Source organism: Mastigoproctus giganteus, chromosome 3, assembly GCF_048544385.1.
Source record: "Mastigoproctus giganteus isolate SK-2022 chromosome 3, ASM4854438v1, whole genome shotgun sequence".
In the NCBI taxonomy this organism is placed as follows: Eukaryota; Metazoa; Arthropoda; class Arachnida; order Uropygi; family Thelyphonidae; genus Mastigoproctus; species Mastigoproctus giganteus.
Window position 1 is genome coordinate 92,932,612 of NC_143577.1, and position 23,515 is coordinate 92,956,126.

A 23,515-nucleotide genomic window follows, 5' to 3' on the forward strand; every position below is an offset into this window, starting at 1 on the left:
CTTATGAGTGACTGTCAGATTAGCTAATTATTACTCCTCAAAGCTCTGGGCAGAGAGTAAATTGTCTGACTTTCCAAATTGATATAAAATAATCAAATTCAAGCAAACAAGTGTTTACTGCAATTTTTTCAGATTCCAATTGTATGTATTTTAAAATTCATCTTCATCTTGGCGTATATGGCACTTGCGCTAGCGCGCGCGCGCACACACACAGTGTAGTCTTCTTTCTGTGGGAATGATAGAAAATATGCACATTATCATATTCTGTGGGAATGATAGAAAATATGCACATTATCACATATACGCAGTTAGTAAGCTCTATAGTATTGGTTAGCTTAAGTTGTTTTATTGTTTGTTTGTGCATATTAAAAATGCTGAAATGATAGCCATTATACTCAGAATGGTGGGAAAAACTTGTATAGGTGTGATACTGAAGTATCAAATAAAGGAAAAGTTGACTTTATCAAACACATGTAGCTGAAAAACAAACTGAATCAAAGAAATACACCAAGTTTACGTAACATGGACGTGTTTTTTAAATATTAAATATTATTTATATATTTACAACTATTTAATTTTTTTATAATTATTATGTTACATACCCAAAAGTCATATTTCATTCTGAAAAAGTTGGCTTCACTCCTTTTTAATTATGAAATGTAGCAACAACTTATATATGTATGTATAAATCGAAAACTCATAATTACCCAAAAACCAAGTAATCTGTAATTTATTATCAGTGAATTTATGAATAGCAATTAGACAATTCTATGACCTAATGTCTTGTGTTGGAAAGTGATTTATGCACTTTCCAGCACTGTTGCATAATTAGCTCATAATTATGGCTCTGAAGTGAAACTTCCACCATTCACCAAAGCAATATTACAGTCAGCTGTAATATTTCTTTGGTGAATGACAAATCCAAGAACTAACTTTGGCAATCCTCAGTTGGTTTTGCAATATAGTCCAATAATGGATGGTGTGGGATAATGGATTGGCATGTTTGGGAGGTTAATTAAGCGTAATATAAATATGAGAATTTGCTCTTAATAAGCTTATTAGCTCATTATGAGAGCTGAGCTTATTTTTATTGTAAATTTTATTATATAAAATGGGATTTCTATTTCAAATTATAATCTCATGATTAGTAATATAAATTTAAGTATAATATTAACTTATAATTATTTTTATTTTTTAGCTGTTTGTGGATATGGTACATATTCACCAACTGGATTAGTACCCTGTTTGCAGTGTCCAAGCAATACATATACTGGTGACCCACCAGAAGATGGCTTTAAAGAATGTTACAGATGTCCAGCTAACACATATACGTATTCCCCTGGTTCAAAAAGTCCTTCTGACTGCAAAGGTGAATTAAAAATTTTATATTTTTGCAATGATTAATTAAATAAAACCATTAATTTTTGTTGTTGAATGAATTTGAATTTTTATTATTTTTATCTTATTTTGATTTCAATGATGAAAGAATTTGATAAGTATTGATTTGGTGCTGTATTTTTCTTTTGTATGTGTGCCATATTAAATTTTGCTTATACTTCATCCCTCAAATATATCTGAATGTTTTCATAGAGATGTCCTCCATAAGTTTCTAATGGATTGCAATTTAATTTCATGCATTCACTTTTTTTCCCTGCACTTATTGTAATACATATTCATCATACAGTGATTGGCACTCACAGAAGACACTGTTTATATGATGTTATCATATATGGAGAACTAATTTAGAGTATAATTTAATTGCTACTGTGGTCAGCAAAGGATATGTTTATGTGCAGGTAGGCAATTAGAGTAACGAAACACCCCCTTCAATGCATAGAGATAAAACATTTAATGATTTCCTGTGCAGACTGAGAGAGAGAGAATAATATTGAGAAACTATTAAAACTATATATTATGTACTTCTGTCTTGGGGAACTTCAGTAATAGTATGTGACAATTATATTACTTACATCCCTGGACAATGCCAGGGATGTAAGTAATCAATTTTCTGTATATTTGGCATATGTAGGTCTCATTGCATAGGCAGATGACCTCACTGATAATTTCCCTGCTTTCCAAGGCTGGGGAGTAAGGCTCTGAGATGCTGATTTCTCTTTTTGTTCTGGAATCATGTATTTGTTGGCTAGCCTAGTGAATTTCTTGCCCCATCCAGAATGGTAGGGAAAGGTGAAATGCCTATTGGTTGTTGCAGACTGCATCAAACATGGCAATATAGCTTGTATTGATGTGATATTCCATGATGTGTCTGAAGGCCGTATCTTCAACTTGAAAGATCACAATATTTCGCAGTAAAAAACAAAAAGAGGAGACTCCATCGAAACTTTCAAAATTGTGTCTAATTCCTCCGACATAATAGGAACAGGAATAATACCCTGTTCTTGTTATGTTGGAAGGAGCAGTCCCACTGGATACAGCTTCCCCCCCCCTTTCCTACAATTCTTTGTCCTTACTGTTCAACTTCCCATGTTCTTTTCATTCTCCACCTCCAATTCTCCCTCCCCCAAGAGCTACCAGCTCTCCTGACACTACCACCCCTTTCTCCCCCTTAGTATTAGTATTAGCAACTGATGCAAGAAGCATGCTCATACTACAGCATCTGCAAAAAAAAGGTTTCTGCAGAAATGAGAACCCTTCCCCCATCTCTATGGGTCTGCTAGAATAGCACCACATGTAAAAAATGTGCTCCTATTAACATCTCTCCAGCATGACCCCGAATCTGAATCTCAGCTTCCACCAAGCAACCTCTGGCTAAGGACACAGCCAACTACTTCCTCTAGTCAGTACCCTGTTTTAAACAATAATCTTTGACTCATAACTATTCCTTAATATTCATTACTGTTCCCTCTTGATGTTAAGATGTAATCCCACAGTTTTTATAAATACTTTCACAGAAACTGTGGGAAACCGTTTTGTATAAATGTAATAGCAAATATTAGCATTAGTAGAGGCATTTGATGCAATAAGGCAGCTGATGCTGAATAAGCTTGCAAGAAAGCAAGCTTATTCAGCATCAGCCAAAAAAAAAAAAAAAAAAAAAAAAAACACTACTCCCATTTCACCCCTCCGTTCGTTCGAAATACCTGTCCAGCTGAGCCTTAAATTTGTTTAGGCTATCAACTTCAACAACAAGCGATGGGAGTCTATTCCACGAACCAACTGCCCGCTGGCTAAAGGCAAATTTCCACACATCTATCCGACATCGGTCCTTCCTCAATTTGAATTTATGCCCTCTCAGGTGATTATTCTGAGCAAGAGGAAGAATCCCATCGGCATTGAGCATGCTCAAGCCATTCAAAGCCTTATACACCTCTATCAGATCACCTCGCCGATGCCTAGTCTCCAGGCTCTGTAATTTGCAAAACTTAAGCCTTTCTTTGTAAGAGCAACCCTTTGTTCCATTCACTAATCTTGTTGCCCTTCTCTGTACTCGTTCCAGCAGCTCTACATCCTTCTTGAAATGAGGCCTCCAGACCTGTATACAGTACTCAAGGTGTGGCCTGACCAATGCCTTATACAAGGGAATAATCACATCCCTGTCCCTGCTAGAAAAATTCCTGTATATCATTGACAAGACACCATGAGCTACTCTTGCAGCTCGTCTGCAAGAGTAGCTCGTGGTGTCTTGTCAATTAGATTCATTGTCAATTAGCTCAGGTGGCTAACAATTAGATTGTTAGCCACCTGAGCTGGATCCTCAACTGTTGAACCATCAGAGAACTTCATATCTGCCTGCACAATTACCCCCAGGTCCTTTTCATTCTCTACCACTGTCAGCGTAGTACCACAGAGTTGATACATTGCTCTGGGGTTGCTGTTTCCCATATGTAGTACTTTACATTTGTCAATGTTAAACTTCATTTGCCACCTCTCAGCCCATCTGCTCAACCTTTCCAGATCCTGTTGCAGCAGCATAGTATCAGTAGTGTCCTTAACAACCCTGCCAACCTTGGTATCGTCTGCAAACTTGGACATTAAGCTTGATACACCATCATCAATATCATTTATAAATACAGAAAACAACAATGGACCCAACACTGAACCCTGAGGAACTCCACTAATAACATTAGTCCACGTTGAGCAGTGTCCATTGATTACCACTCTCTGTCTTCTGCCACTCAACCATCCCTTTATCCATAGCAGCAATTTGCCTCCAATGCCACACTTCTCCAATTTGTGCAGCAGTCTTCCATGCGCAACAGTATCAAAAGCCTTTCTAAGATCCAAATATATAATATCAAAGTTATTCCCTGCATCCAGTTCTTTTGTGACTACATCATAGTATCCAATCAAATTGGTCAGACAAGACCTGCCCTTAACAAAACCATGCTGTGTCTGAGCTATAACTGAATTCTTGTCCAGATGTTCCTGCAGTGCTTCTTTAACCAGTGCCTCCATTAATTTTCCTGGAACCGAAGTTAAACTAACAGGTCTATAATTACTTGTGTCAGCCTTTGATCCTCCTTTGTGAATTGGGGTTACATTTGCACTTCTCCAGTCCATGGGTACCTCCCCTGAGTCCAAAGAAGCTCTCATAATTATGGCTAGGGGTTTGCTTACTTCCTTTGCTGCCTCCTTTAATATAACTGGATAGATCCCATCCACCCCGGGTGCCTTTTTTATGTTTATCCTCAACAATTTCTCCTCCACTTTCCTCTCAGTTATTAGAAAACCATCTAGCTCACTGCCAATGTTTACTTCACCTACGACATTCCCCTTCCTGAATAACTCCTCATGTGTGAATGTAGATGCAAAATACTCGTCTAGATTGTTAGCCACCTGAGCTGGATCCTCAACTGTTGAACCATCAACATCCAGTGGACCAATCTGATTCATCCCTTTCCTTCTTGAGTTTAAATAGGTAAAGAACTCTTTTCTGTTTTTCTTTGCGTCCTTTGCCAAGAATTACTCATAATCTGCCTTTGCCTGCCTAATCTCCTTTGTGACTTGGTTACAGACCAACTTATATCTATCATAGGTTTCCATGTCACCCATTAATTTGTATGTATCCCATGCATTTTTCTTCTCTGCCATATGTCTCATTAGTTCATCTGACAACCATTTAGGCCTGAACCTTGAACAATATTTCTTGGTTGGTATGTAAAGCCTGGTAGCTTCCAAGATTAGTTCCTTGAATGCTTCCCATTTTGAATTTGCTGTTGTAACATCATCAGTTGGTCCCACTGTATAGAATTTAAATACTGTCTCAGACCATCATAGTCGCCTTTACGAAAGCAAAAACCCTTCCCTTTACCTCTGATGGTAGTTACCTCCTTGAGTAAATCCCACTTCAGCACACTGTGATCACTGCCACCCAGTGGTTCATTTATCTGAGATTCCTAATGCATGAAGAATCAGTACTGATAATCAGATCAAGAGTATTACTCCCTCTAGTTGCCTCCCGAACATGCTGGTGTAGAAAACAATCATCCAATAAATCCACAAAAGCCTTGCTAGTGTGTGAGTGACCAACCCACAAATTCCAGTCAATATCTGGGAAATTAAAATCCCCCATTATAAGACTCTCTGATTTACTGGCCCATTCTATTTCCCTGTACAGTATCTTATTATACTCATCAGAGTCATTAGGCCTATAGCACACTCCTGCTCTCAATTTTGATTTACCTATGCTTATGTCACACCAAACTGACTCGACACTGCCTTGTCCATCAATGTCAACTGGCTTCACTTCCTTGGATTTTATGTGTTTTTTAACTAATAGCATAATCCCTCCTCCCCTCCTGTCCTATCTATCCTTTCTATACACATTGTACTCCCCAAATTCCAGTTCTGCATTCCTTATATCTGTGTGACACCACGTCTCTGATATCCCAACAATATCTGCCTTTGATGTTTTGAGCAATACCTCAAATTCATCAAATTTATTTGCTAAACTCCTAGCATTGGTGTACACGCAAGTATACATGCACCTGTTTCTATTCTTAGCTACCCTAACACAACCCATGTGTTTACTTGTACCGCAATGACTTCCAGCAGTCTCTGAAATATCCTGCATCTTGTTTTTCAGGCTTCTGCTCATTCCAGTAAAAGCAGTGCAAGAATCTCTTTCACCTCTGCCAGTGGCTACTGTTAATCCATTAGTCTTTGTCTCCCCCCAAGCTAGCAGTTTTCCGACCCACCTAACACTGCCTCGATAGCATCAGCAAATATTCTTGCACCCTTTCTATTTAAGTGTATCCCATCCCTGTAGAAGCAATCTCTCCTGTTAACAAGTACATTCCAGGCTGAAAAAAATTCTACCCCTTGAGCCTTGCACAATCTTTCCAGGGCCGAATTGATCGACAAGGCTCTCATCATATACTCCCTCCTATCGTGTCTGGGCAGAATTGCAGACACTTTCAAATTCAACCCTACTTCACGGCTTTTTTTCAACAGTGACCTGTACTTGTTAAGTAATTCCGCTGGTCTCCTACTCTTAATATCATTAGTGCCAACGTGTACAACTATATCACCTTTTGTGCCCTTAAAAGATGATATCTGCTCTACAACCTCATCAACCTTTGCCCCTGGCAGACATACCCTGGTCCTGTTCCACCTATCCTTTTTACAAAGCATGATCCCCGTTTCCCTGACAATAGAGTCACCAACAACTACTAGTTCCTGTGGGACCAGCGCATTCTGCCTTGGGGGCTGCCTCTGTGTTGCAAGATGACCACGTGCAAGCTCTGGCGTTGATGTGGGCAGCTGAGAGCTTGATGGGCCCCTCAATTTATTTCCTTTGAGGGCATCCACCCTGTCCTTCAAGGTCTCATATAGGCCCATAACAACGCCGAGTTGTCGCCTAATTTCCTTGCACTCCTTGCATCGTGCACACACAAAGACATCCCCAATGGCAGTATCATGTCCCGTACCCGATTGCTCCGCAAACATCAAGCAAACAGTGCATCTTAAAAGGCTGTGATTCAGAGGGCAACTGCCCCCCTCAGTTCTCCCCTGAGTCACAGCACTCCCATTAACTTGAGCCTTTTGCTTTGCTGCTCTGGTCAGAGTCATGATTTTGATTTAAATGTCAATAAAGTTGCAATTTCAGAACAAAATTAAAACCTTAAACTTGTATCATAACACAGTTATAACGCTATATTTATTTTTCAGTATCGAGTGTTATCTACGAGTTCCCTTTATATAACTTCCGTATCAAGTATGTATTAATTATTTGTTACGTTTGTACTCTAAGTCGTTATATATATATATAGTTGAAAGTACAATTTAATTGACAATGAAGTTTAACAAGATTAATAGATCTACTGATTAATTGACAATATTATATTATGCACTATACTATACAAAGCTAATGCTATCGAATTCCGGATATGCTGTATCGCTTTTCAGTAACGAGTGTTATCTACGAAACTCCTTTATATAACTTCCGTATCAAGTTATGTATTAATTATTTATTTTTACTAATTATTTATGTTCCGTAACCTAAGTGGTTATATGTATAGTTAAAAGTACAATTTAATTGCCAATGAAGTTCAACAAGATTAATAGATTTTACTGATTAATTTTCACGTAACAATGGCGGCCGTTTATGAACGGTAAACACGTGGATTTGATACCCTTTCCGATACTAAGTAATACCTACAAATCTCTATCTAAGTTACTTTAACTTTAAGTACCGTAAATAGGAATATAAAGCTACTCTAGAAATAAGTTAATATGTCAATTTAAACTAATAAAGCAGAAAATAAATCAGAAAAAACTTCTCTGTTCCACGAGCGGCAGAAAGGCACGTCCGCACGGAAAACTCTCGTCCTCAAAACCTGACATTTGCTATCACATTTATACATCAAGTAACTTTAACATTGAGATATAACTATAAATAATCTAATGTTAATTATTGCACAAAGTCCCCAAGATATATGTTTGGTTTTATTAGTTTATCAATATTATTCTATCAAATATTGTACGTTTAGCTATTAAATGTTTTACCTCTACTGAATGAAGTGTTGTTTCATTCCTGTAATTTAACTGATTTGATTATTTCTGTATAATTAAATGCATTGATTAAAACTTTTACATATAACTTTTAGATATACAATCATTAAAATTATTGTTGATTTATATACTTTACATATTATAACTGTAAAATATCCGTGGCTCTATTCTGATAATATAAAAGGTAGTATTGCAATCATTCATTCATTATTTTGATAATAATTTTTTTTTTTTTTAAATGTGATGAATGGGACATAATGGTGTGAACATCCCATGTGTGTGGCTGCTTAAAAGTGCACTCCATGTTATTAGTGATTTTGTAGTGATCTCCATCTCACCGATGTTTTATACTGTCCAACTGCAGATATATTTATACTGTCCAACTCCAGTTCAAGTGCTTTCAGATCTCTGATTTGAGCAAGTAATTGTTTATATTCATCCCTAATGCTCAACATCACAAGTTTTTGTTTCTCTACCATGAGCTCATGCTTCCTATAGTAGTAGTTCAGATAATTTCCTGAAAGAAAAAAATGCAGCGGTGACTAAAACAACAGCAAAACATTTCTACAGCAGATAAGAACAGAGCAAAACGTGGCAGCATCTATGTAAATTTGCTTCTTGTTGCAGAAAAAGATAATTATACAATTAATTATACATAAAATAATTATAAAATTATACAATTAACTATATTATCTATAATTGTTATTTTTGCAATTAATGTAGTTCATTCAACATAAAAGTTTTTATATAAAATAAAAAAGGAGCATATTTTTGATAAGTGTAAAGAAGACTAGGCAAATACTGACAGCCAGGAATTATCTAATATGGAAATTGATGATGCTTATAAAGAGAAAGACACATGCTCCAGAAAAAGAGGAAGATGTACGCTAGGTAAAGTGCACAGTTACCATGAGATATGGCAATGCTCCAAGAACTCTCGGAGAGAGAGAGAGAGAGAGAGAGAGAGAGAGAGAGAGAGAGAGAGAGAGAGAGAGAGAGAGAGGGGGCACTCTGGTCGCAGAAGAGAACAGTCGGTGGATTTCTGGCTGCTGTAAAGGGATGTGATATTCCATGACAATATTTTACAGTTTTAATTTTTTACCATATTCTTTGTTAATAACATACTACATTCTGTCTTACAGAGATATTAAATAGGTTTAGTAGCATTCGTTAGCTTCTCATTTTGAATTTAAGAATCCCGGTGTCGGCACCAATATTGTTTAACTAGCCGCCATATTTTAGTCTATAAGAAATGGCATAATGTATATATACAGGGTGTCTCAAAAATATTGGTACAAATGTTTAGGGGAGGTAGGTAACATCTAAAGGAATGTGAATCGCATAGGAACCCATAACCGGAAACATCACCATAAGTCAGTAGACGGCGCGGTAGTCACCACATGAAGAGCATGCACTGATATACGAGCTGTGAGCTGGCAGACATGCATCTAGTGTATGGATTAGCAGAGGGCAATGGACAAGCTACTCAACGAATTTATGGAGAACGCTTCCCAGACAGACATCTCTTAGGAGAAAATAAAGATAATAATAATAATGTACTGGACCACCGTTTGTTTGCACGTGTGCATCAAAATTTCTGCGATTATGGGTCATTTAGAGGTAACAGGAGTAGTGTGGGCAGACCACTTTTGACACTAACTCCCACCATGGAAGAAAGTATGTTGAATGCTACTACCAGCACACATGCCATTGCCTCTGCCTTAGGAGTGTCTCATTGCAGTGTACAAACATGTCTGGCACGACGATTCCTTACACTCCTTTCATCTCCAAAGGGTTCAGTTACTGCTCCCCCAAGATCATCCTGCACATGTGGCTTTTTCGCAATGGTTTCTCCAAGAAAGTGTTCAAGACTTGAATTTTCCAGCCTATGTTTTGTTCACGGATGAGGCTTATTTCACTCGGGAAAGCTTATTCAATCAGCACAATGCTCATGTGTGGGCTCACGACAACCCACACGGTGTGCGCCCCCATGCGGCACAACATCGCTTCGTAATAAATGTGTGGGCAGGTATGGTCGGCGGCTGCTTAGTCGGCCCATACCTGTTACCATCCCGCATGAACTCCGCTAAATATTGGATCTTTCTTGAACAAGTTCTACCAGGGTTACTTGACGATGTTCCAGCAAATGTGAGACGCAACATTTGGTTTCAACTTGATGGGGCCTGCCCATTATGGAAGGTGTGTTCATGACCATTTGAACAGGCATTTTGGTTGTCGATGGAATGGCTGTGGTGGACCCGTTGCCTGGCCCCCCATGCTCACTTGATTTATCGAGCCCTGATTTCTTTTTGTGGGGCCTTCAAATCTGTCGTGTATGAATTGCCTGTGGAGATGGAAATGGATCTCGTGGCGAGACTCGTCTGCACTGCTGCTACTGTCAAAGAAACTCCAGGTGTGTTCGACCGGGTCCACCAATCCATGCTGCATCAGTGTCACGCATGCATCGCGTCTCATGGTGGAACCTTTGAGCATCTGTTGTAACATCATGAAATGCATCCATCTCGTACTCCATTGTTAATATTATGTGACATAAATGTTTGCCACTAATTACTGTCTTGTGTCATTTCTGCTTCTTGTGCCTCTGCTACTACTTTCCCGTGATGTTTCCAGTTATGGGTTCCTATGCGATTCACATTCCTTTAGATGTTACCAACCTCCCCTAAACGTTTGTATCAATATTTTTGAGACACCCTGTATATCAAACTGATAGCGTAAGATAAAACTAGATAGCATAATACGAAACACTGTATTAGGAATCTGCTAGCTTATTATAGTATTATCAATTAATCAAAAATATTATTAATCTTATTAAATTTTATTGTTAATTAAACTGTATTTAAATGTAAATCATAACTCAGACTAGAGCTGTGAACCAAAGATCACAGACTAGTGAGAGTACTGTGACTCAGGGGAGAAACGAAGGGGGCAATTCTCCAAAGCATCACAGTCTCAAAAAATGTGCAAAATGTGAAATGTTTGCAGACCTTTCTAAAACAGGACGTGACGTGATCTAGCCAAGGAGGATGCCTTTGTGTATGATAGGTGTCTAGAGTGTCAAGAAATTAATCACCAACTCAGCATTCTCATGGGCATCTATGAGAACTTGAGGTGTAGGGTAAATGCCCTCAAAGGAATTAATATGAGGGGGCCCCATCAAGCTCTTAGCTGCTCAGCTCAATGGCAGAGCTCACTCCTGTGCATCACGGAATACAGAGGCAATCTCCAAGGCAGAATGCACTGGTCCCACAGGAACTAGTTTTTCTTGGTGACTTTATTGTCAGGAAGATTGGGAATATACTATGCAAGAAGCATAGGTGGAACAGGACCAGGGTATGTCTGCAATGGGCAAAAGTTGATGTTGTTGTAGAACAGATATCATATTTTAAGGCACAAAAGGTGATATTGTTGTACACTTAGAAATAACGACATTAAGAGAAAGAGATTTGTAGATTTACTCAACAAGTGCAGGTCAATGTTGAAAAAAAGTCATGAGTTAGGGTTGAATGTGAAAGTGTCTGCAATTCTTCCCAGACACGATAGGATAGCGTATATGATGAGAGCCTTGTCAATCAATTCGGTCCTGGAGAGATTGTGCAAGGCTCAAGGAGTAGAATTTTTTTCAGCCTAGTCTGTGCTTGTTGACAGGAGAGACTGCTTCTACAGGGATGGAGTACGTTGTTGTTTTTGGTTTTTAGGAGCATTAGCAACTAAGGCCATATTGCTCCCGGAATATGTGGTGGTCATTCCCTGACCTTTCCGCATCCTCCGTATTTGGTGATGGCAGGCTCGAACCCCGGTCTAATCAAGAAGTGTGTGCCATGCACTGCTGCTCCTTCCCACCTGGCTATGGAGGCGCCTGGGATGGAGTACACTTGAATAGAAAGGGTGCAAGAATATTTACTGATGCTATGGAGGCAGTGTTAGGCGGGTTAGAAAACTGCTAGCTTGTGGGAGATACACAGACTAAAAGATTAAGAGTGGCTGCAGGCAGAGCCAAAAGTGATTCTTGCACTGCTTCTATTAGAATGAGCAGCAGCATGGAAAGCAAGGCAAGCATTGTCATAGTGGAACAAGTAAATACATGGGCTGTGTTAGGGTGACTAAGAATAGAAACAAGTGCATGTATACTTGCATGTACACCAATACTAGGAGTATAGTTAATAAATTTGATGAGTTTGAAATGCTAGTCAAGACATCAAAGGCAGATATTGTTGGGATATTAGAGATGTGGTGTCGCACAGATATAAGCAGTGCAGAGTTGGAATTTGGGGAGTACAATGTGTACAGAAAGGATAGACAGGACAGGAAGAGAAGAGGGATTATGCTGTTAGTTAAGAAACACATAAAATCTAAGGAAGTGCATCCAATTGATGTGGGTGGACAATGCAATGTTGAGTCTGTTTGGTGTGACATAAGCACTGGGAAAGGAAAAATTAGAGTAGGTGTGTGTTATAGGCCTAATGAATCTAATGAATATAATCAGCAAATGGGAAGAGAAATAGTGGGCCAGTAAATCAGAATGTCTTATAATGGGGAATTTTAACTTTCCAGATATTGACTGGAACTTGTAGTTGGTCACTTGCACACTAGCAGGACGTTTGTGAATTAATTGGATGACTGTTTTCTACAGCAACATGTTTGAGGGGCAACCAGAGGGAGTAATGCTCTTGATCTGATTATCAGCAGTGATTATTCATGTATTAAGAATTTGCAGATAAAACAACCACTGGGTGATAGTGATCACACAATGTACTGATGTGGGAATTACTTAAAGATGTAACTACCATGAAGGCTAAAGGGAAGGGCTTTTGCTTTCGTAAAGGTGACTACAGGGGTCTCATACAGTTTTTAAATTCTGTAAATTCAATTCACAAATGGGGCTCAAAGGGTGACACAAGTAACTATAGAACTGTTAGTTTAACTTCTGTTCTGGGGAAAATAATGGAGTCACTGATTAAAGAAGCATTGTAGGATCATCTAGACAAGATGATGCAGTAATAATTAAAACACATCATGGGTTTATTAATGGGAGGTCTTGTCTGATCAATTTTATTGGATACTATGATGTGGTCACAAAGGAACTGAATGCCAAATATAATTTTGATATCATATACTTCAATTTTAGAAAAGCTTTTGATACTGTTGCACATGGAAGACTGCTGTACAAAATGGAGAGGTATGGCATTAAGGGTAAGTTGCTACAATGAATAAAGGGATAGTTGAGTGGGAACACGACAGGGAGTGGCAATCATTGGACACTGCTCTTTGTGGACGAATGTTATTAGTGGAGTTCCCCAGGGTTTAGTGCTGGGCCCATTGTTGTTTTGTGTATTCATCAATTATATTAATGAAGGTATATTAGGATTGTCCAAGTTTTCAGATGATACAAAGGTTGGCAGGGTTGTTAATGACAGTAAAGACAGTATGCTACTCCAACTGGATCTAGATAAGTTGGGCAAATGGGCTGAGAAGTGGCAACAGAAGTTTAACGTTGACAAATGCAAAGTACTACATATGAGTAGCAATAACCCAAGAGAAACATATCAACTGTGTGGTACTACACTCAGGTAAGTGGAAAGTGAAAAAGACCTTGGGGGTAATTATGCAGTCAGATGTGAAGTTCACTGAGCAGTGCAAATGGGCTGCCAGGGCAGGTCATGGAGTCTTGTCAATGATATATAGGAATTTTGCTAGCAGAGACAAGGAGGTGATTATCCCTTTGCATAAGGCAATGCTCAGGACACACCTTGAGTACTGTGCTCAAGTCTGGCCTCATTTTAGGAAGGATGTAGAGTTGCTAGGACAAGTACAGAGAGGGGCAACAAGATTGGTGAGGGGAACAAAAGGGGTCTACAGTCTACAATCTACAGATTTTAGTGCCTGGAAAATAGGTACATGCAAGGTGATCTAATTGAGGTGTATAATGCCTTGAATGGATTGAGCATGCTCAATGCTGATGGGATCCTTCCTCTTGCTCAGATTACAAACTTGAGGGGAGGCATAGATTCAAATAGAGGAAAGACAGTTGTAGAATAGATGTGCGGAAATTTGCCTTTAGCCAGCAGATAGTTGATCGGTGGAACAGACTTTCATCTCTTGTTGTGGAAGCTGATAGCCTAAATAAATTTAGGGCTGAGCTGGATAGACATTTGGAATGAATGGAGGGATGAAATGGGAGGATTTTTTTGGCTGATGCTGCATGAGCTTGCTTCCTTGCATCACATGCGTCTACTAAGGCTAATGCTAACATCTAGTTGTAAATAACAAAGAGCAGTAAGACACTATCTTTTTTGACATCTCTTCTGCATACAATAATATCTTTATAACCAGCGTCCATTAATATTCTGGAGCATTATTTCAACATTAATGGACACCTGCTACAAACAGTTTGCTACATGCTGAGGCATAGTACTGCTCAACAGCAAGGTACAAAACTTACTTGACCTTTTAAAGGGTGTTCCACATGATAGCATGCTCTTCTTCATGCTCTTTTCCACTGCCTTAAGGCTTATATACAAGGTTTAATTAAATCTTCTTCAATAGTTAAGAGCTTCTTGGCTTTTACAATATGCAGTGCTACTAAAATCGATGATTTTACAAGGGAATTGTTCATTCCTAATTTAGGTTCAAGGTTCATTCTGCTGCTTTTTTTAAAACCATGGACTGTCCACTGACATATAACTCACCTGGTGAGATCTGCAAAAGGCGAGGATGTCCTTATTACCAAAGACTTTGAATATGTGGGTTGCACAGCTTGGAAACTAGGCACCTCAGAGGCAACTTGATTGAGGTGTTTAAGGCTGTGAGAGGCAATAGTAAAAATGAATGAGAAAAATTTACATGGTTATAAATTATTCTAGAACTGGGGACCATAAATTCAAGTTTCAGGGAGAGATGTTTAGGCTGGATCACAGGAAGTTTTATTTTAGCCGGCAGGATATTAAAAACACTGCAATAAGTTACCTACATAGGTGGTAGAGGGTGACAGTTTGGGGAAATTCAAAAGTCAGCTGGATAGTTACCTACAGGAGGAGGGAAATGCATAGGTTGTCTATTTACTTTTCTCTTATTATTAGTTTTTAATTATTTATTTAATTCTATTTTATTATTATTATTTTTTTTAATTTAATTAAATTTTATCATTATTTTTTATTTTTATTTATTTATTTTTGGCTGGTGCAGCATAAGCCTTAGGCATCCTTGCACCATATGGCCATTAGTAATACTAATACTAATAACATTCAGCAAATGGTTTCGTTTAAAGAAAGCCAACCAAAAATATTCTTAATGTAATCCTCACAACCATAGCATAAGATAATTTCACCTTACTAATCAAGTATAAAAAACTTTGGAGAAATATGCATGAAGAAGTTCTACATTTAGTATTGGAGAATCAGATTTCAGTTACAGATATTGAAATCAAATTTTGAAAACAATAAGATGAGGAAAATTTTCTTTATACTTATATAAAATAAGTAAATATTTTATTTTCAGGAATTCATATTTTATTTTGTTGGATGCAAATAACTAAAATTTGCCCGTGGACTGCAATTTTATTTTTATTTCACTGCTCAAGCAAATTTCAGCATTTCATTTTTCTATAACTGCAAACAAAAATTATTTTATCAGTTCAAGATTAAGGATTTTGGCAATTCATGAATTGTAATTGTCCTTTATCATTTGAAGAATTAATACTATCATTATTTCATTGTTTGACATTTGCCATATTTTATTTCCTTTATAGCTCATTGTCCTCCAGGTACATATTCAGAGACAGGGCTAGAGCCCTGCTCAGCATGTCCTGTAAACTTTTATCAACCTTTAGAAGGGCAGACTTCGTGTATAGAATGTGCACCAAGTCACCGGACTCTTAGACCTGGGGCCCTTACTCCTGAAGCTTGTGCACCAGGTACGTTTGCAAATTTTAGTTTATTTCTTTCATCGGTGCAAATTATTATTGTCATTTAAATTAGATCACATTTTAAACATTACTGTGATGTTATTATATATTACATTGTTGTTCTTATCACAATTATTTAAAAAACCACCCCTTATTCTAAGTCTATGTGAACAGGTTAATAATGGGCAATTTGATTACACATTGCTTGTAAATGAAGTTAATGGATCCACTCATTCAACGTATGATAATTCAGTGCAGATAGTTTGATGTAAAACAGTTTGATAGTGGACAGCAATTCAGTGTGTGTGAGCAAGCCACATTAATAAAAAATTTACTGTGCTCATGCATAATGGATGGGTTGTGGAAGTAAATGATGGTCACTTTATATATATACACGCACACACACAGTTAGTGTTGCCAAAATATATGGATTTTATAAATTTATACGGGGCGTCTCAAAAATATTGGTACAAATGTTTAGGGGGGGGGGGGGGTAGATAACATCTAAAGGAATGTGAATCGCATAGGAACCCATAACCAGAAACGTCACGGGAAAGTAGTAGCAGAGGCACAAGCAGCAGAAATGACACAAGACAGTAATTAGTGGCAAACATTTATTTCACATAATATTAACAATGGAGTATGAGATGGATGCATTTCATGATGTTACAACAGACGCGATGCATGTGTGACACCAACGCAGCATGGATTGGCGGACACGGTCGAACACATCTGGAGTTTCTTTGACAATAGCAGCAGCGCAGATGAGTCTTGCTATGAGATCCATTTCCATCTCCACAGGCGATTCATACACGATAGATTTGAGGGCCCCCACAGAAAGAAATCAAGGCTCGATAAATCAGGTGGGGGGGGGCAGGCAACAGGTCCACCCCGGCCAGTCCATCAATGCCCAAAATGCCTGTTCAAATGGTCATGAACACACCTTCCATAATGGGCAGGCAGCCTGTCATGTTGAAACCAAATGTTGCATCTCACATTTGCTGGAACACTGTCAAGTAACCCTGGTAGAACTTGTTCAAGAAAGATCCGATATTTAGCGGAGTTCATGCAGGGTGGTAACAGGTATGGGCCGACTAAGCAGTCACCGACAATACCTGCCCACACATTTATTGCGAAGCGATGTTGTGCCGCATGGGGGCGCACACCGTGTGGGTTGTCGTGAGCATTGTACTGATTGAATAAGCCTTCCCGAGTGAAATAAGCCTCATCCGTGAACAAAACATGCACTGGAAAATTCAAGTCTTGAACACTTTCTTGGAGAAACCACTGCGCAAACGCCACGTGCAGGATGATCTTCGGGGAGCAGTAACTGAACCCTTTGGAGATGAAAGGGGGTGTAAGGAATCATTGTGCCAGACATGCTGTACACTGCAATGAGACACTCCTAAGGCAGAGGCAACGGCACGTGTGCTGGTAGTATGATTATTCTGGATGGCATTCAACATACTTTTTTCCATGGTGGGAGTTCATGTCGAACGTGGTCTGCCCACACTACTCCTGTTACCTCTAAATGACCCAAAATCGCACAAATTTTGATGCACATGCCCAAACAAACGGTGGTCCGATACATATCTGTCTGGGAAGCGTTCTCCATAAATTCGTTGAGTGGCTCGTCCATTGCCCTCTGCTAATCATTACTCTAGGTGCATGTCTGCCAGCTCCCAGTTCGTATATCGATGCATGCTCTTCGTGCAGCGATTACTGCTTGAATGAGTAAATCAGAAATTTTTCCTCTCTCGAACTGATGAACAGCGCCGTCCACCGACTTACAGTGACATTTCCGGTTATGGGTTTCTATGCGATTCACATTCCTTTAGATGTTACCTACCTCCCCTAAACATTTGTACCAATATTTTTGAAACACCCTGTATAAAGTAATATATATTAAATTTAATATTTATTGAAGTAGGAATTTCAAGTTTCATGTAAGTTTGCTAATACAATGGTGGGTAGAGTGATTAATGACCATAGTGTGCTCCTTCAAGATCTAGATAAACCAGAAGATGGTCTGAAAGATGGCAGTTGAGGTTTAACATTTATAAATGCAAGGTGTTGCACCAAGTATTACCAAACTCAAGGTATTTGCTCCCAGAAGTGTTTTTACAATTTGACATGAAGTTCTCTAAACAGTGCAAATAGGCTGCTGACACAGCTTGTGGGGTCTTGTCAATGTGTATAGAAACTTTGCCAGCAGGGACAAAGAGGTGATTATCCCATTATATTAGGCAGTGGTTGGCTACATGCTGAATGCTGCATATAGGTTTGGAAACCTCATTTTTGAAATGACATAGGTCTGTTGGAAAGGGGAAAGGATGCAGAGAACAGTAACATGATTAGTTCCCCATTATAAAACATTCAGCTTTATTTGACCACTATATTTGTCTGTATAGCTCTTCATTATACTCATCTGGCCTATAACATCTCCCTACACTCATTTTTGTTTTACAGTGCTTATGTCACATTAGACTAACTCAATATTACATTGTCCACCTATGTCAACACTAATGGTAATAATTACCTATTTTGTTGATTTACCTCTTGAAATAGTTAAACTGATTTCTGATGCTTAAAAATAATGCAATAATTTAATTATTCTATTTCAAATGAAAAATAATTTAAAACTTGACTTTAAAAGTGCCAAGTTTAAAAACAGTTGATATGGAACTAAATGAACTAAATGAATTTACGAAGACACACAGACCAGAAATACGGAGAGTAATATTACAGTTGGCAGTAGTTTTTGGGGTTATCTCCTGGAAATTATGTAGGCAAAAGAATGGATTGTTTTCATGAAATTCCCATCACTGCTTCATTATTCATGCTTGAGTATGGAATGCAATTTATAGATGTCAATTTCTAAATTTTCAAAATGACAGGCATCATAAGATATTACTTGCCTTCTCCTATTAATTGTGTTAAATTATGAATTCATATAAGTGGTTTCATAAATTGACTACCAAAGAAATTTAATAAAAAAAAGAATAAGAAATTAGTTTTACATGTATGCTGCTGACATACAGAATAATTAGGTTCATTTCTCATTAGACGTGCTGCAGTTTGCTATTATGGATCTGATATGGGTGACTCAGGGGAGGTGCCCATGGACTGGAGATGTACAAATATGACCCCAATTCACAAAGGAGGTTCAAAGGGTGACACAAGTAATTATAGACCTGTTCGTTTAACTTCTGTTCCAGAGAAATTAATGGAGGCGTTGGTTAAAGAAGCACTCCAGGATCATCTAGACAAGACTTCAGTTATAGCTCAGACACAGCATGGTTTTTTTAAGGGGAAGTCTTCTCTGACCAATTTGATTGGATACTATGATGTGGTCACAAAGGAACTGGATGCAGGGTTGAGTGTGTGGGGTCCTTGTTGTTTTCTGTATTTATAAATGATGTTGATGATGGTATATCAGGCTTAATGTCCAAGTTTGCAGATGATACGAAGGTTGGCAGGGTTGTTAAGGACACTAATGACAGTATGCTGCTGCAACAGGATCTGGTAAGGTTGAGCAGATGGGCTGAGAGGTTGCAAATGAAGTTTAACATTGACAAATGTAAAGTACTACATATGGGAAGCAGTAACCCCAGAGTAACATATCAACTCTGTGGTATTACACTGACAATGGTAGAGAATAAAAAGGACCTGGGGGTAATTTTGCAGGCAGATATGAAGTTTTCTGAGCAGTGCAGATGGTCTTGAAGAGTAGCTCATGGTGTCTTGTCAATGATATACAGGAATTTTTCTACAGGGATAAGGAGGTGACTATCCCCTTCTATAAGGCAATAGTCAAGCCACACCTTGAGTACTGTATACAGGTCTGGAGGCCTCATTTTAAGAAGGATGTAGAGCTGTTAGAACGAATACAGAGAAGGGCAACAAAATTAATGAATGGAATGAAGTGTTGCTCTTACGAAAAAAGGCTTAAGTTTTGCAGATTACAGTGTCTGGAGACTAGGTACCTGTGAGGTGATCTGATTGAGGTGTATAAAGTCTTGAATAGTTTGAGCATGCTTAATGGTGATGGGATTCTTCCCCTTGCTCAGAATAATCACTTTGAGCTGGCATAGATTCAAATTGAGGAAAGACAGATGTAGGATAGATGTGCATAAGTTTGCCTTTAGCCAGAAGGTAGTTGATTGGTGGAACAGACTTCCATATTTTGTTGTGGAGGTTGATAGCCTAAATAAATTTAAGGCTGAGCTGGACAGGTATTTGGATTGAATGGATGGGTGAAATGGGAGCAGTTTTTTTTTTTTTTTTTATGTGAACCCCAAACACGAGAGGTATTAGAACCTATAGTACTTAGTACCATGCTTGGGTTAGGGTTGAAGGAGAAGTATGGGGGGAGGGGGATGCCAGAAACTTTGCTCTAGAGACTAAACATGGGTTTCACCACTTCAAGCCTCCAATAAGCAAAGTGGTGGTATTTCACCGGTTGATGAAAGCCATCTACCACCTATGTTGCTGCATAAGCTTGCTTTCTTGCATCATATGCCTCTACTAATGCTATGTATGGGGAAATCATCCCCTTCTTTATCTACTATGATGATGTAAATAATATTTTCTTCAGATATCAATGATGTTACTAATCATCATATATGTATGGTGTATTTTGTATTTTTGAAGAAAGAATTCAAAACTTATAAGATTCATTGCAGAAAAATGAGAGGGGCATCTGAGTTGGCAGAGCATATTTGCACTTGCAGTTTAAGGCTGTTAAAGTGAGAAAGCAAGTGATTACAGCTGATTGCAGTCCTGGGTGACATACACAGACACATGTGTGCACATTGCAAGACTAAGCCAATACTGCCACTAAAAATGTACCACCCATTATTAACTGCTGAGCCCATATACTACCACTAAAAACACATGAACCATATTTAATTGTTATACTGTTGTATTAGTTACAATAAACAGCTATGGTGAAGTTGTAAATTTCTCTAGTCTCAGTGGCCATACCATGGCCACAATGAATAGTAATGAATAGCACTGTTTCATTAAAAACACACATCTATTCTCCATACTGGTATTGAGACAGTGACTCCATATTGTGCAACTACTGCTTTAAAACTAGTTTCAGTATTCTGAATAGATAATTGTTTGCTTAATTGGCATATGAGACAGTGATTTTAATATTTATTTTTAAACTCAGTATTACAAAAGTCATGGTTTTAATGGTTTTTAGCTCATTACAAATGTCAAGATTTGTTCTAAGAGTCAGATTTGGATTTTTAATTATGTCATTTTACATTTCAGTTCATTTGATTGCAAGTCTAGTAAACTAGTATGTGTGTGAGAGAGAGAGGATGAATAGATTTGTTTTTTTAATTGACGTGTTTTTTTCCTTTTTTCTTGTAATTTCAGTGCAATGTACTTCTGGCATTTGCCAACATGGTGGGCTCTGTTTGGTCCAGAAACACCAGCTCTCGTGTTACTGTCCTGCAGGATTTACAGGGCAGTTTTGTGAAACAGATATGGATGAGTGTGCTAGCCATCCATGCTACAATAGTGGTACTTGTGTTAACCACCTACAGCATTATGAATGTCATTGTTCACCTGGTGAGTAAATATTTGTTTTTTATTTTAATATAGATGTAACACTTTTTTGAAGATGAAAACAAGGTTATCACCATATGTGGTGGACCTTCGGGTGGATGGCGTTAGAGGCATAGTGTTAATTTTTTGGCAGCACTAGAGGGTATTCCCCTACTCCGTGTCCTCCTGGTGGTGTATACTACACATTGTTTATGCTGAAAAAAGATCAAATAACACAAAATTACCAGAATTAACTAAAACTGCTACACATATGTAAATATTTAATTCGGTAATAACATATGAAGAAAACAAAATGAAGCACTTAGTTTTGAAAATCTGAAGATAACTACACATTTCCATGCTTCTCTCCACACATAAAAAAATTACACACACACAGGCGACCCTCGTTTTGCACTGGTCCGATTTGTGCTGATTCACAATAGCATGATAACTAACCACAATGCCATTTTTATTTTTATTATTTTTTTTTCGCAATTTTTTTATAAATTGTAAGTTTAAAATTGTCAGGCAAAATTTATCAGCATCATAATGTACTATGTATCATGCACTGTTCACATGATTAGGACAATCTGACCCAATCAGCAATTAGCAAATCTGTATCAGAGACAAGAAAGATTCCTGCCCTCAAAGTAGCCACTGATGGACGCTAGTGGTAAAGATCCATGCGGTGAAGCATTCATTTGGTTGTTGTTTACGCTATTTACATGTGTTGGAAATTTATTACGCTAACATTTTTTATTAATTATGCTATTAATAAATTAAATAATAATAATAATATCCATGTGCAGTTTTTGCCAATCATGTTATAAAGTTTTTAATTTAACAGAATAAAGAAATGCCATGTCTGGTAAAAGAAGTTCATTGAATTCTAGTGCAATATTCGGAGGATGGAATCTGGTGTAAGCCACTCTAATGAATATGCCTCCATTGACTATTACTACAGCTATGAAGAATGCTAATAAAATAAAACAATTGATGCAAAGTGGTAGGTAAAATATTTGGTCCCAGAACCTAACCCTGTGATTTCTGATTGGCTCCATTATATAAAGGGTTCCATTTGCACCTGTATATATATATATATATATATATAGTAATATATAACAGTTAAGAAGCAAAATAAGCAGAAAAAGGAAAATAACAAAAGTTATAGTATGTCTAATGCTCCAAAATGCACAGTGCAGCAGTAAAGGAAGCAAAAGGATATAATGTGTGGTTTGTAGAATAAATAAAGTGTCTGTAAAAATGGAAATGAAAAGTACACATGGTGCCTGAACTAAGAGAAGTTTAAAGGATAGTAGAAAGTGGGTGAAGTAATGGTTAAAGAGGTGAAAGAATTTGAAAAACGTAGCACAAAAATGAACTGGGACTGAGCAAAAAAAAAAAAAAAGGAATATACAGTAAACGCCAAATTACGGAGGAACGTAACCCCCGCTATTTGTGGGGGTTATGTTCCTGAGAAATTCTGCGAATACCGAAAACGCAAATACTGAGTTATAGCTCCCATAGTAATAAAGGGGTTCCGTTCCAAAGTATGAAATAGATAAGAAAAACTAGTCTAAAATTTTGTCTATGTATGTATTATATGTACCTTCATAATATGACCATTAGAAATGCAAGCATATGGCATCGGGCGCCTCCGTAGCCAGGTGGGAAGGAGCAGCGGTGCGTAGCACACGCTTCTTGATTAGAGGCTTGGGGTTCGAGCCCGTCACCACCAAATACGGAAGATGCGGAAAGGTCAGGAAATGACCACCGCATCTCCCGGAGCAATATGGCCTTAGTTGCTAATGCTCCTAAAAAAAACCAAATAACAATAATAATATATGGCATCGAAATGAAAATAAGAAACAATTTAATATTAAATGTAATATTTATTAGAAATTTAACAAATCTTTCAAACCAGCGCCTTTGCTAACTAAAAAACTTATCCCGCCAGTGCTATCACCTGTTTCACTAAAGTGTTGATAAAGGAGTTTTGCCTTTTCACGAATGATGAGTGAACTTAATGGAATTTTATTTTGAGTTCGGTCTTCTATC

At 38.0% G+C, this 23,515-nt stretch overlaps 1 protein-coding gene across 1 annotated transcript in view; it reads left to right on the forward strand.

Annotated features, from left to right (window-relative positions):
* The window catches only part of LOC150088154 (uncharacterized), a 611,850-nt gene that overhangs the window by 371,199 nt on the left and 217,136 nt on the right, over nucleotides 1-23,515 (forward strand). The window contains exons 33-35 of the mRNA XM_090369355.1: nucleotides 1,199-1,369; nucleotides 15,740-15,904; nucleotides 21,287-21,481. Of these exons, the coding sequence (XP_090225481.1) occupies nucleotides 1,199-1,369; nucleotides 15,740-15,904; nucleotides 21,287-21,481 (531 nt within the window). The remainder of the gene's footprint in view (nucleotides 1-1,198; nucleotides 1,370-15,739; nucleotides 15,905-21,286; nucleotides 21,482-23,515) is intronic.